The sequence below is a fragment of the Siniperca chuatsi genome, linkage group LG11 (genome assembly GCF_020085105.1).
Source record: "Siniperca chuatsi isolate FFG_IHB_CAS linkage group LG11, ASM2008510v1, whole genome shotgun sequence".
NCBI classification, from domain to species: Eukaryota; Metazoa; Chordata; class Actinopteri; order Centrarchiformes; family Sinipercidae; genus Siniperca; species Siniperca chuatsi.
Genome location: NC_058052.1, coordinates 29,209,233 through 29,223,709, shown reverse-complemented (window position 1 = coordinate 29,223,709; position 14,477 = coordinate 29,209,233). Strand labels below are relative to the sequence as shown.

Genomic DNA, 14,477 nt, shown 5'->3' with positions numbered 1-14,477 from the left:
CACACACACACACACTCCACACACTCTCCACACACACACTCTACACACTCCACACACACACTCTACACACTCTACACACACTCCACACACACACACACTCTACACACACACACACACACACACACTCACACACACACACCACACACACTCTACACACTCCACACACACACACACACTCTACACACTCCACACACACACACACTCTACACACTCCACACACACACACACACACACACACTCCACACACACACACACACTACACACTCCACACACACACACAGTAACACACACACGCACACACGGTAACACAGTAACAGACACTCCACACACACACGGTAACAGACACACACAGACACAGTAACAAACACAGTAACAGACACACACAGACACAGTAACACACACAGTAACAGACACACACAGACACAGTAACACACACAGTAACAGACACACACAGACACAGTAACAAACACAGTAACAGACACACACAGACACAGTAACACACACACAAACACAGTAACAGACACACACAGACACAGTAACAAACACAGTAACAGACACACACAGACACAGTAACAAACACAGTAACAGACAGACACAGTAACAAACACAGTAACACACAGACACAGTAACACACACACACAGTAACACACACACACACACAGTAACAGACACAGTAACACACACACACACAGTAACACACACACACACACAGTAACAGACACACACACAGTAACACACACACACACAGTAACACACACACACACAGACACAGTAACAAACACAGTAACACACAGTAACACAGTAACACACACAGTAACACAGACACAGTAACATACACAGTAACACACAGTAACACAGTAACACACACAGTAACACAGACACAGTAACAAACACAGACACAGTAACACACACAGTAACACAGACACAGTAACACTACACAGACACAGTAACACTAACAGTAACACACACACAGACACACACACAGTAACAGACACAGTAACACTAACAGACACAGTAACACTAACAGTAACACACACACAGACACACACAGTAACAGACACAGTAACACTAACAGTAACACACACACAGACACACACACAGTAACAGACACAGTAACAGACACACACACACAGTAACACAGTAACAGACACAGTAACACACACAGTAACAGAGTAACACACACACACAGTAACAGACACACACACACACAGTAACAGACACACACACACAGTAACACAGTAACAGACACAGTAACAAACACAGTAACAGACACACACACAGTAACAGACACAGTAACAGACACACACACAGTAACAGACACACACACACAGTAACACAGTAACAGACACACACACAGTAACAGACACACACACACAGTAACACAGTAACACACAACACACACACACACACAGTAACACAGTAACAGACACACACACACACAGTAACACAGTAACAGACACAGTAACAGACACACACACAGTAACAGACACACACACAGTAACAGACACAGTAACAGACACAGTAAGACGCTGCCAGCTGCACGTTAATAACCGGTTTATTCATCAGCAGCAACGAAATCATTCAGGAGTTTTAAGTTTTCGCCTCCTTTAATCTTTAAATCCTCATTTATATATTTAACTTCTTCTACATCGTGTTGATTGTTCTAAAGGATCCGGGTTCTAAAGGTCGACTTCAGCACATTTTTGTATTGAATCTGTTGATAATTTGTATTTTGAATGTTTGAAACTGATGTTTGTGCCAAAAATATTAAGTTTTTTTCAGATTTTTTGTTTCCGAAATCCTCTTGAAGGAGAAACGCAGACGAACGTTCATAACGGATTAATTTCAGCGTGACGCGCTGAGAGTAGTTCGTTCGTGCTGCAGCTCGCTCTGTTTCCTGGAACAGTGAACCTGTCGCAGGTAATCGGAGGAAAGGTGCTGTAAAACCTCACGTCCCGGGGTTTTCACTCCACACCTGGTCTGCCACTCCGTCCCAGTTCAACCAGGAAACCGTGACCCCGGTTCACGTCTCGGACCTCATGATGTTAAACTTGATACGTCCTGTTTCTGTCGACAGCGAGTCCGATTGTTTTCTGCTCCGAAGGATGTCTTGGTGTGTGCGTTTCATGTTCTTTTATCCCGTACCTGAACGCACACTCGTAACACGGGGGCGGGACAGGCGGCTCTTCGAGGGTTTAGACTTGGTTTTAGGGTTCAGGTTACGGTTACGTTAAGTTGAGGGGAAGGCATTATGTCAATGACTGTCACACTGTGTGTGTGTGTTGGGTACAAAATCTGCAATAAACAGACGTGAATGTGTTTCTGAACTCCTGCAGGTGTCAAACAGCTAAAATAAAGACTCTGAAGTTGGTTTAAAGTCTGCAGTCGATTCATTGCGTCTCTAAAGATCCTCACAGTGAATAATAATATAATAATATCTACAGAAGCAGTTGAGAAAAAAAAGGGTTTAAAGTCTTGAGGCTGTGAAACAGAAAGGTTGTAATAACGTAATGTTTACCTATGAACTGCTAATAAAAGCTTTCTTGTCCATTTTAACTTGTTTGTTCGAGAAAAAACTTTATTTTGATTATTTACAGTCGATGTATCTTATAGGAATTAAATGTTTTGCTGTGTCTGTCCGTCCTTCTTAATATCTATACTGAAATAGACATTTAAATATGTGATTTAAAGGTAGCATGAATTCCACAGGTGTCGGAAGCTGAGATGGCAGCTACTGAGATATGCTAAGCTAGTTAGCTTTAGCAGTAGTTTAGCTGGGTTTTTATTCTCTGTCGTGATTGGATTTAACTGCTGCTTCATTTACTTCATTTAGGACCATCTCAGTTCATCAAAACTGATGTTTTTCCACAAATATATTAGGTTTTAGCTTTAGCTAAGGCTAGCTGTGGCTAGCTGTAAGTGCCATTACTGCACATTTAAAAAGCTGTTTTCACAGAAATTATACTTTTTTTTAATGCCTTAATAAATTTCTATGTAGTAAAACTCGTCAAAAAGTCAGATTCAGGTCGTGTAGTTGCTGTTTGATAAGAAATTCTCAAGAGAAAGATGAGAATTGTGCAAATAATGTTTTGTCAAACTGTTATTTCAGAGATCAATAATGAACCCTGAAGCTCAGCTATAGAACTTTTTTTTTTTTTTTTACAACAAACATTTTGACTCTTAGCAAAGAGGTGAAACTAAATGCACCTGAGCCTTCATTAATGTTGTTAGTTCATCATTAGTACAGTTTTGTTTTGTGTTCAGACAGAAAACATGGCGCCTCGTTTTGCATCTTTCAGGCATCGTAGAAAAGGTTTCAGTCGTAGTCGTCTGGACGCTGTTTTCAGAATCAAGACGTTTCGGCTCCCATCCGGAAGTCATTCTCAATTGTGAAAATGGTCTGAGAACTCAGAAATTTAAGCTACTCTGTGTTGCTTAAGCCCCGCCCTCAGGAAGGAGTCTACCTGAGTATCTGCTGTTTACCTGCCTAGTTTCACCTGAAACTGACCTAATAGTTTCAAGATGGCCCAGTAATCAGTAATCAGGCCTATTGTTTTCTGGCTGCACCTCCCTCATCACTGTTAAGTACCTGATTAGCATGTGATTGGCTTGACCACGGTGTTAATACACTGTGGTAAACTTTGGGCAGATTGAATCTCAGACCACCATTTCTGTTCAAAGAGGGGTTTTCTTTTTTCACAAAATGGCTTCTTTGACTCCTCTTTCAAACCAACTCTTCTCTCTACTGAGACTCTTCACCTCGCTGTCTTCAAATGTGCGGTTTGTAGCTTTCAGATGCAAACGCACGGCGCTCTGTAATCCCGAGTTAGCGTGTCGTCTGTGCTGATAAAGTCTTTTGTGAAGTGGCTGTTTGGTCTCACCTGTGTACCGTTCTTTGCAGTTTTCCCTCACTGCACTGAATTGAATAAACTACATTGCTCTGATTACTGGGCCATCATGGAAACAATTAGGTCAGTTTCAGGTGAAACTAGGCAGGTAAACAGCAGACACTCAGGTAGACTCCTCCCTGAGGGCGGGGCTTAAGCAACACAGAGTAGCTTACATTTCTGAGTTCTCAGAACATTTTCACAATTGAGAATGACTTCCGGATGGGAGCCGAAACGTCTTGATTCTGAAAACAGCGTCCAGACGACTACGACTGAAACCTTTTCTACGATGCAACACTCCTGGACGAATGAGGGCGACACCGTCTTTCAGGTATGTTTGTACTCGAGTACACACAGAGCTCCTTATTTACATCCAGGTGTGACCAGCTGTCAACACAGGGACGATTGTTTTATCTGAGGTGTCGCTCAGAGCGCTGAATCACACCTGCATGAAGCTGAACTCCTGCAGTTGTTGCGTAGCTCGGTGACACCGTCACCTGTAGCAGGTGTCCTTAAAAATGTCCGACGTCCTGCTGCTCTTTGTAGCTTCGTGAAATCGAGGGTGTCGCACTTTGGGCAGATCGTAAAACTCTTAAACCGGTTCTGGGCTGTAGAAACAGAACTGCCCTGACTACAGTTAGCATGTTAGCAGACATATAAGTGCTGATGCTGTTAAATAAAATGACTTTTTCTTACTTTTCTACAGTTTTCTGCTTTTTTTCTTGTGAAATACCGGATGCCGAATGAAATACGACTTCTTTCAGGTTAATCTGACAAAATGTGACAAGCAGACATTTATTTACTGTGTCACAAGCTAAAATCGCAGAACACAGCCGTAACAAACTGTTCAGACACAAAGCTTTTATTCATGTAAACTTCCCCCAATGAAACAAGCTTATAAAACAGGAAGGAGGCTAATGAATTCACCTGAAAACATTTTACAGCAGCAGCAGAGAGGCGTTAGGCCAAACAGACGGTTATTAGCTCTGATGGTAGCTTCAGACGCAGGAAGTAAGCGAGCAGGGGAAGAACAGGAAGCGGCGGGGTCTCGGGCGAGGAGGCGGAGTCTCACAGGAAGGCGTCACACCACTCCTTCAGACACTGAGCGCAGGATCCGGCCTGACGGGAGTTCGCTCCGCTGGCGTCTTTGAGCCACTCGGTGAACATCTCCGTGTCTTTCTTCAGCAGCAGGAACTGACCCAGAACCACGTAGGCCTGAAAACACACAAGAGTACCTGGCTGCAGACAAAATGGCGGACCTCCGCAGGCGCACGTGCAAGAGGCACCTGTGCAGTTAACAGGAAATCACGTGGTCTCCAGCGGAAGTTGGTGGTTTTTGCGTGGCGGGCCTTCCTGTACAAAACACAACTTTATAGCTTTGTTCGCTGATTTTGGTGAAACTGAAATCATATTTTATGGAGAAAATATTTTCTGGTTTTTCCCGCCGACGTCCTCCAGCTGCTCGGCGATTTACGGAGTTTCCTGATGGACAGACGGCTTAACTTGTTGCTAAAGTAACCGCTAACTGCTGCTAACTGTAGCTGCCGTTAGCTAGTTAGCTCAGTTAGACGCGTGTTTCTGTACAGTAATCTGAGGCCCGGCCGCCTACACACACACGTGCGATGCAGATGTTCACGCAAAAACGACACGAAGGGGACCAACCGCTGCTGAGATCACGCGACTTCCTGTCAGCTGTGGAGGTCCGCCATTATGTCTGCAGCCCTCTCAACAAACACAGAGACTTTTAAAAGTAGGCACACGTCCACAAATCTCTGCAGATTTTCAGCGACGACGTCCTGGTTTATGGTCATGAGTTTGTTCATATAGCGACTGTGGCCACTGCAGCCTGTAGGGGGCGCTACACGCCGCTCTGGATGGCAGAAGCAGCAGTTTGAGGTGTTAAAGTGTGTTTTCTGCACCTTGTCGAAGCCCTGCTGCTCCAGCTTCCTCCCCAGAATCTCCCCGATGCCCGACAGAGCCGTCACGGGTTTGTCTCCCATCGGCTCGCCGACGAAGTCCCGGTGCTTCTGAGACGTCGTCGACATCCTGCAAAACACGAGTCAACGCAGGCTGCGTTACAGGCGGGTAACTTCACCAACTCGTTGCATCTCGTTTTAAAGTAAATCTCAGTTTATAATTAGTTTGGATTTATGTCTATCTACACACACACACACATATATAAATAAATATTTACATTTGAGAATCAAAGGAAACATTCAGTTTTTGGCATTTTGCTTAAAAGAATGATCGAAACGATAAAATCAACTCAAACTTTGCTGTTGATCAGCTGATCAATAAACCGACCAATAGTTTCAGCTCTGACAGTAAGAGAATCATTTCATTATTTAAATGGACACAATTAAACCTTGAAAAGAGAAATTAAAAACATGGAATGAAAAAGGTTTATTGCAGCAATGCATCATGGTCTGTAAATGTACGGAGTTTCCACTGTGACCCAGTAACACCAGCTAATAGTTCGATTAATCGACTAATGATTACTGAGTGGTTTAAGGCTGATTGTTCATTTACTACAAAATAAAAGCCCCAAAGTGAAGCTGCTAGTCTCTCAGAGACCAGCTGCTCTGATGGAACCAGAGCCGGCTCACAAAGACTCTTTTACCTGCTGGTCTGGACCTGCTGGAGGTGGACCGGGTTCAGGTACTGGAGGCTCGGGCGGGTTCAGACAGACAGACAGACAGACGCACGCTACAGAGACACACAGTTTAAACTTCAACACAACTCTGACAAACGGAAGCCAAACCGCAGTTTTTCCCGCGCAGAGAACGCATTAAACGACACGTGAAAGTCACCTGAAGCGGTTTGACTCACCTGAGCCCAGCAGACGCATCAGACCTCACGAGGAGCCCGAAACACAAACCCTCGCTTCTCTGACTGGAGGCGTTTTATTCTGAAACCCGGAAATACCAGCCGAGTTGGCTGACGCTGCGCGGTGACGTCAGGACGCAGGCAGTCAAAGATGGTTTGTGCAGAAGATGAGTCACTACGTTTTATCCACCCAGTTGTTTGCAGATGATCGATCCGCTCTGATCGGATTCTTTGTTTCCAAATGTTGTTTTTAACCCGAATTTGATGAATTTGCTTCTTTATCGGAACACAAGTGAGACAACGGAGAAGTGTTTGCCCTGGGTTTGGCTCCTCAGGCTTCTTGCAGACCTGACAGTACCTGCAGACATTACTCAGGGCTGGAAAACATCAAAATAGTTTTTCAGGTAAAAAAAACAACATTTCTTTTACTTCACTTTGTGCCTCTGCATGTCAAAACATTAACACTTTATTTTGTATGAAAATCTAAAATATACAATATCAGTCAGCAACACAGCGATCAATCAATATACTCTGATAGAACTGATCACCTTTTCTTTTGGTTCACGTGGTGCAAACTGAAGCTTTGAGGCGGTTCTTGAAATGTTGGCGGAGTGAGACGTCTGGCCCCGCCCTCTGCCTCTCTAGGCCCCGCCCCCATCAGAAACGTCCCAGCTGTCCGAGTTTTCAGAGTGGGCGGGGCAGCGCGTGAGCTCTACCTGCCAGGTGCGCTTCCCTCCGTGCGGATCATCTGCGCCGAGCAGCCCGAGCTCTGCCCTCCTCTCCCCGGCTGTTGGTGTGGAAACATGGCGGCGCCGCTGACCGACCAGGAGAAGCGGAAGCAGATCAGCGTCCGGGGCATCGCCGGGCTCGGGGACGTGGTGGAGATCAAGCGGGGTTTTAACCGACACCTTCACTTCACTCTGGTGAAGGACCGGAACGTGGCGACTCCCCGGGACTACTACTTCGCCCTGGCCCACACCGTCCGGGACCACCTGGTGGGCCGCTGGATCCGCACCCAGCAGTACTACTACGAGAAGGACCCCAAGGTAGGAGCGGCACAAGCCCGCAGCAGGTTCCCCCACCGGGAGAAAATGCGCCGAACTCCACTGAACGATGTGTCGTTTTTAAATGTCGCTCATTATCTGCATAAGTAGCAGCGGCGGAAAACAAACAAGCCATTTCCGTTTAGGATGATGAGGTATCAGACACAAGTTCGGCATACATTTAACCTCCGAACGCTACTGAATTTAATAAGAAATTAAGTTTGAAAACTGTGTTTCTTACAGCCCGAAGACCCTGCAGCGGGCAGTAGATAGCAGCGCGGACCAGGTATTAAACTGATTTCGGCAAAGTGTAGTAATGTTTGGTGTATTATTCATACGCCGATATGAGCAGAAGCTCGCATCAATGTGAAAAAGATATTAAACGTTGTGTTTTTCAGTCGCATGCATTGAGCCAACAGTAAATCGTCGTATTTTTAATCGGAGTTTGGCGTGACATTCTCCATGACCTTCTCTTGGCCCAGTTCTCTCATTAGGACAGAGGTGGGCCTGATTATATTCAGTCACCTGGCAGTTTAATACGTCGAATCAAGTTTAAAATATTAGTGTTGAATGTATTTGGTCTTGATTGTTATTATTATTTAGTACATGATGCATGAAAACAGCTGCTCGATACACGCAGGTGTTCCAGATGTGTCAGTGTCTCACCTGATACCTGAGCCTCACACAGCACAGCAGGAGCGAAGAGGAGACCCCCCCATGTAGCGTTTACTTAACAAAGTCTAGATTTTACCTGGGGGGCCTCCACGAGAAGTCGTGGAAGAAGTACGACTGAGAGTCCTTCATCCGTCAGGTGTTGGTCAGTGACGTAGGTGAAGCTGTGGACGGTGAGGTGTAGCCGAGATGAAGCCGCTGCTGTGCTGTCTGTCCTCAGAGGGTCTACTACCTGTCCCTGGAGTTCTACATGGGCAGGACGCTGCAGAACACCATGATCAACCTGGGCCTGCGGAACGCCTGCGACGAGGCCGTCTACCAGGTAACGGCACACCTGGGGCGCGCGTCATATGACGTAAAGAAGTCGAGTCAGCTGTTTTACTGAACATGAAACTTTTAAACTCTGACAGTTTCAACTTCCTCATTGTTGCACCACAAACAGGAAGTCGCACGTCCAAACACACTGATGACAGCTGTGTGTGTGTGTGTGTGTGTGTGTGTGTGTGTGTGTGTGTAGTTGGGGTTGGACATGGAGGAGCTGGAGGAGATGGAGGAGGACGCTGGTCTGGGAACGGCGGACTGGGACGACTGGCAGGTCCACTTTCTCATTTTGTACTTCTATACTTGTGAGGACCATTACTAACACGTCCTGACCTTAAAGGGACAGGTCGCCCCAAAATCACAGACACGCGCGCGCCCCCTCTCACCTGTAGCTGTTTCTCACCTGCAGAGCGGAGCTCTGGAGGCGTCCGCAGCTTCACGTGGGAACCATCTGCGGAGAGAAAGTAGTTCCCACGTGAAGCTGCTCGCAGCAGACCCGAGGAAGACCTCCAGGAACCGGGTCGGGGTTGTTGAGTTTTGCAGATGCAGGGACGCAGACAGCTCTGCAGGTGAGAGGAGGACTGTGTGCTGAACCAGATCTCCTCGCTTTCAGCGTGTTTCCTGGACTCCATGGCGACGCTCGGCCTCGCGGCGTACGGTTACGGGATCCGGTACGAGTTCGGCATCTTCAACCAGAAGATCCGCGACGGATGGCAGGTACAAGCACGCACACGCGCGCACGAGGTGTGCAGGGGGTGTGTGTAATTGGTTGACTTGTTGCTCCGCCCCCCTCAGGTGGAGGAGGCAGATGATTGGCTGAGGTACGGGAACCCCTGGGAGAAGGCCAGACCGGAGTACTTGCTGCCGGTTCACTTCTACGGCCGAGTGGAGAACACCGAGGGCGGAGGGAAGTGGGTCCACACGCAGGTCAGAGGCCGACGCATGCGTCAGCTGATCGATCAATCAGAAATATGATCATCTTCTTAAACTGCTTATCGATCGACACAAACTGATTTGGCGTCTGATGCTTCCAGTTCCTCCAGTTTGAGGATTTGCCTTGTGACGTTTCTGATTTTGTGACGTTGTTGTAGACTTAACGATTAATCGGTGAACTGAGAAAGTAATCAGCCGTTTAACTGATGGATTGTTAGTTGCAGCTTTTGGTTCATAAAATAGTTCAGATACAAACTTTAACTGCTACTTAAACTTTCTAAATGTTTAGAATGACACAATGTCTTCAGTAAAGTCATCAAAGTGTTTATTGATGCTTTATAGGTCGATTATAAGCCATTGATAAGGACTGCTGGTCGGGATAAATCAATATTTCTGCTGATCATCCTCCAGCTGTGAAACACTTGGACCTCCAACCGGTTCTGAATACTTGTACCACTGTGTGTGTGTGTGTGTGTACCTGTGCAGGTGGTGTTGGCGATGCCCTATGACACTCCGGTTCCTGGTTACCATAACAACACGGTGAACACGATGAGACTGTGGTCGGCTAAAGCTCCGAACGACTTCAAACTGCAGAACTGTGCGTCTGATTCTTCTTCATGATAATAAATAACAGCACAGATCAGTGAGTCACAGCTGTGCAGAGACTCCTAGTGGCGGCTGTGAGAAACTACAACAACAAACAGTATGACCACGGTAACTGGGGCATATCACCACGGTAACTGGGGCAGATCACCACGGTAACTGGGGCATATCACCACGGTAACTGGGGCAGATCACTACGGTAACTGGGGCAGATCACCACGGTAACTGGGGCAGATGACCACGGTAACTGGGGTAGATCACCACGGTAACTGGGGCAGATCACCACGGTAACTGGGGCAGATCACTACGGTAACTGGGGCAGATCACCACGGTAACTGGGGCAGATCACCACGGTAACTGAGGCATATCATCACGGTAACTGAGGCATATCACCACGGTAACTGGGGTAGATCACCACGGTAACTGGGGCAGATCACCACGGTAACTGGGGCATATCACCACGGTAACTGGGGCAGATCACCACGGTAACTGGGGCAGATCACCACGGTAAAAAGTCCTGACTTTATAATAAAGTGATGAGTTGTTAAAAGCAACAGAGATGTTTTTATTGTTTTACCTGCCATAATGTTCTTGTCTCGCACCAGACTGCTGTTCTTTTAAACAATATTTAAGAAGTATATATAATGTATATAATCATATATAATAATTCCCACACTTATTTATCGCCTCGCTGTTAATAATTGGAGATTATTCCTCGTGTGTTTGTTTGTGTGATTATATTTGATATATTTGAGCTTCCTGAATATTCTTGTAGTACTTCATGCCTGTGTTTGGCTGAAATGAACTGATCAGTAACGGAGTTAACAGATCCAGTTGATAACCAGCGTCATGAAGCTGGTGAGCCCGTGAACCAGATCCTGCAGGTCGTGACTCTGAGTCTCTGCCTCACAGTTAATGTTGGAGATTATATTGAAGCTGTTCTGGACAGAAACCTGGCGGAAAACATCTCCCGAGTCCTCTACCCCAACGACAACGTGAGTACAGCTTTCAGGTACTTGTACTTCACTTGAGGATTTCACTGCTCATACTTTTATACTTTTACTTAAGTAAAGTTTCGAATGCAGGACTTTTACGGCAGATCTGCAGGAAACCTTTGAATCCAGATTTTCAAGAAGAAACGTCTGACTTTACTCTTCAGAGAAAATTACTTTCACCACTAAACAGCAGCTTTTCAAAGTTTAGGAACTTTAAAATAATGAGTCGCAGTTGATGATAAAGAATCTGTAAAATGTAGTAAAACTGCTTGTGTGTAGTTTTTTGAGGGGAAGGAGCTGCGTCTGAAGCAGGAGTACTTCGTGGTCGCGGCGACGCTGCAGGACATCATCCGCAGGTTCAAATCCTCCAAGTTCGGCTGCAGAGACCCGGTCAGGACGTCCTTCGACACTTTTCCTGATAAGGTGAGAAAACCAGCGACGGACCGAGTCCTGCAGCGTGTCTCTGCGCAGACTGTCCTGCATCAGGGTTCAGTCGGGCTCTGAGTCACCTCACTGATTATAGAAATGTTCACAGGCTGATATTCAGCCTTTGAAGGCAGTTTCTTCTTCTGTGGTGGTGACTCCTGTGCTTCCTGTCAGGTGGCGATCCAGCTGAACGACACCCACCCGGCTCTGGCCATCCCTGAACTGATGAGGATCCTGGTGGACATCGAGAAGCTGGACTGGGACAAGGTCTGACGCGGACTCGTCTCTAGCTGTGACCAGCTACTGAGCTCTACTTTATAAATACCTTAAAGCGAGATTCTACTGTTTCTACTCGACTCTGCAGCACAAACAGACGCCTTTCTTCTTCTACTAACAAATAGAGACATCTGGACGGCATTCGAGTTAACAGAGTTCTACTCAGATCTACTTTCTGTTCAGTTTATCAGATTAAAGCTGACGGAGTTTGACAGATCGCGCGGCCTTTAAAGACTTCTTGTTCGTGTCGGTTTAAAAGTTGACTGTGTGTGTGTGTGTCCAGGCGTGGGACATCACCTGTCGTACCTGTGCGTACACCAACCACACGGTGCTGCCCGAGGCGTTGGAGCGCTGGCCGGTGTCCCTGTTCGAACATCTGCTGCCTCGACACCTGCTGATCATCTACGACATCAACCAGAGACACCTGGAGGTAAGACTCTGCTGGACTCTGCTGCCAAAACACACACCTGAACACAAGACTCTACTGTTTCACTCTACTGAAAAACGTAGAATACACAAACTCTACTGACCTCGACGCAGCAAACGCACAACCACCACAGCAAAGGACTCGCCTGACTCATTCACACACCTGGATGTGAGACTACTGAGTTTTACTGAGCGCTACAACAACAATACAGACACCTCATACAAGACTCTGCTGGACTCTGCTGGACTCTACTGGACTCTGCTGGACTCTACTGGACTCTGCTTCGTAAATACACAAACCTTAAAGCAAGATACTGTTTCTACTCGACTGCGGCACAAATAAACACGAGACACTGACTCAAGCGGCTTCTGCTAAGAACTTCTGAGTGAGTCGGGGTCGACCTCGGCGTCTGCGTAGAAATAAACAAGTGTTTTATTGTCTCTGCCAGAGGATGGCGGCCATGTTCCCCGGCGACACGGATCGTCTGCGTCGGATGTCTCTGATCGAGGAGGGCGAGCCGAAGAGGATCAACATGGCTCACCTGTGCGTGGTCGGATCTCACGCCGTCAACGGAGTCGCTCAGATTCACTCGGACATCGTCAAGAACGCCGTGTGAGTCCAGGAAACAGCCAATCAGAGCACAGGCCGACACACGTCACACACTGAGGATCCGCCTTTAATTGCACACAGGAAGTCTAGATTCTCTTAATGTTTGAGTCCAGCTGAATCTGGACTCAGAGTCCAGTGATCTGACCTGAGGACTGTTTCCGCCGCAGGTTTAAAGACTTCCATGAAGTGGATCCAGAGAAGTTTCAGAATAAAACTAACGGCATCACTCCTCGCCGCTGGCTGCTGCTGTGTAACCCCGGCCTGGCTGACATCATCGCTGAGGTACACACACACACCTGGGACACACCTGTTCTCGCTTACTTTGATTTGATCCGTGATTTAACACATCGATTCATCTGCGATCTAATCATTATCTGGATGATAGAATTTCAGTTGATATTGAAAAATACCGCCACAATCTCCCTAAACTGGAACTAGTTCATGTTTGACAGTTTAGCGAGAGAAGAAACGTGAAACGATGAAGTGACAATCAGGATAGTTCTGAAATTTGTCAATAATAATCGACTAATTGATTAATCGATGAATCGTTCCAGCTGTGTTGGTGTTAATCAGCTGTTGTTCCTGCAGAGGATCGGAGAAGACTTCCTCACTGATCTGCACCAGCTGAAGAAAATCCTCCAGTTTGTCGACGATGAAACTTTCATCAGAGACGTGGCCAAAGTCAAACAGGTACAGACACGTCTGTCTGTCTGTCTGTCGTCTGTCTGTCCTTCAGTCTGTCTGTCTGTCCCTCTGACCATCTGTCTGTCTGTCTGTCTGTCGTCTGTCTGTCCTTCAGTCTGTCTGTCTGTCCCTCTGACCATCTGTCTGTCTGTCGTCTCTCTCTGTCTGTCTGTCTGTCTGTCTCTGTCTGTCCTTCAGTCTGTCTGTCTGTCCCTCTGACCATCTGTCTGTCTGTCGTCTCTCTGTCTGTCTGTCTGTCTGTCTCTGTCTGTCCTTCAGTCTGTCTGTCTGTCCCTCTGACCATCTGTCTGTCTGTCGTCTCTCTGTCTGTCTGTCTGTCTGTCCTTCAGTCTGTCTGTCTGTCCCTCTGACCATCTGTCTGTCTGTCGTCTCTCTGCTCCTGTCTGTCTGTCTGTCTGTCTCTGTCTGTCCTTCAGTCTGTCTGTCTGTCCCTCTGACCATCTGTCTGTCTGTCGTCTCTCTGTCTGTCTGTCTGTCTGTCTCTGTCTGTCCTTCAGTCCCTCTGATCGTCTGTCGTCTGTCTGTCCCTCTGACCATCTGTCTGTCTCTGTCTGTCCCTCTGATCGTCTGTCTTTCAGTCTGTCGTCTCTGTCTGTCCTTCAGTCCCTCTGATCGTCTGTCGTCTCTCTGTCTGTCTTTCAGTCTGTCTGTTGTCTGTCTGTCCTTCTGTCAGTCTCTGTCCCTCAGATCGTCAGTCTGTCTGTCCCTCAGATCGTCTGTCTGTCTGTCCTTCTGTCTGTCCTTCAGTCCCTCT

At 46.8% G+C, this 14,477-nt stretch overlaps 2 protein-coding genes across 5 annotated transcripts in view; one reads left to right on the top strand and one right to left on the bottom strand.

The window, feature by feature from the left end:
- Positions 1 to 4,733: 4,733 nt before the first annotated feature.
- Positions 4,734 to 8,622, bottom strand: LOC122884268 (barrier-to-autointegration factor-like protein). Of its 4 annotated transcripts, none has more exons than XM_044213955.1 (4): positions 6,717 to 6,846; positions 6,508 to 6,593; positions 5,807 to 5,933; positions 4,734 to 5,102 (listed from the first exon to the last, which is right to left on the bottom strand). In XM_044213955.1, exons 3-4 carry the CDS (start codon positions 5,930 to 5,932, stop codon positions 4,956 to 4,958), a joined length of 273 nt encoding a protein of 90 aa, XP_044069890.1. In that variant the 5' UTR covers position 5,933; positions 6,508 to 6,593; positions 6,717 to 6,846; the 3' UTR covers positions 4,734 to 4,955. The 4 variants fall into 4 exon arrangements, with proteins under 4 accessions (XP_044069890.1, XP_044069891.1, XP_044069889.1 ...); XM_044213956.1 differs by having other exon boundaries at positions 6,508 to 6,589; positions 6,717 to 6,772; XM_044213954.1 differs by lacking the exons at positions 6,508 to 6,593; positions 6,717 to 6,846 and adding an exon at positions 8,508 to 8,622.
- The window catches only part of pygb (phosphorylase, glycogen; brain), a 17,402-nt gene continuing 10,441 nt past the window's right edge, over positions 7,517 to 14,477 (top strand). Inside the window, 14 exon segments of the mRNA XM_044213942.1 lie at positions 7,517 to 7,759; positions 8,649 to 8,750; positions 8,946 to 8,991; positions 8,994 to 9,023; positions 9,363 to 9,466; positions 9,545 to 9,676; positions 10,169 to 10,280; positions 11,198 to 11,280; positions 11,560 to 11,703; positions 11,881 to 11,973; positions 12,266 to 12,412; positions 12,858 to 13,021; positions 13,186 to 13,300; positions 13,607 to 13,708. Of these exon segments, the coding sequence (XP_044069877.1) occupies positions 7,517 to 7,759; positions 8,649 to 8,750; positions 8,946 to 8,991; positions 8,994 to 9,023; positions 9,363 to 9,466; positions 9,545 to 9,676; positions 10,169 to 10,280; positions 11,198 to 11,280; positions 11,560 to 11,703; positions 11,881 to 11,973; positions 12,266 to 12,412; positions 12,858 to 13,021; positions 13,186 to 13,300; positions 13,607 to 13,708 (1,617 nt within the window).

Excerpts from the sequence above, each read along its gene's own strand:
- LOC122884268 (XM_044213954.1), bottom strand. The coding sequence starts at position 8,560 with ATGAAGGACTCTCAGTCGTACTTCTTCCACGACTTCTCGTGGAGGCCC. Across the intron at positions 5,934-8,507 it reads TTCTCGTGGAGGCCCCCCAG|GATGTCGACGACGTCTCAGA; the intron begins GTAAAATCTAGA and ends CGTGTTTTGCAG. Across the intron at positions 5,103-5,806 it reads AGCAGCAGGGCTTCGACAAG|GCCTACGTGGTTCTGGGTCA; the intron begins GTGCAGAAAACA and ends GTGTGTTTTCAG.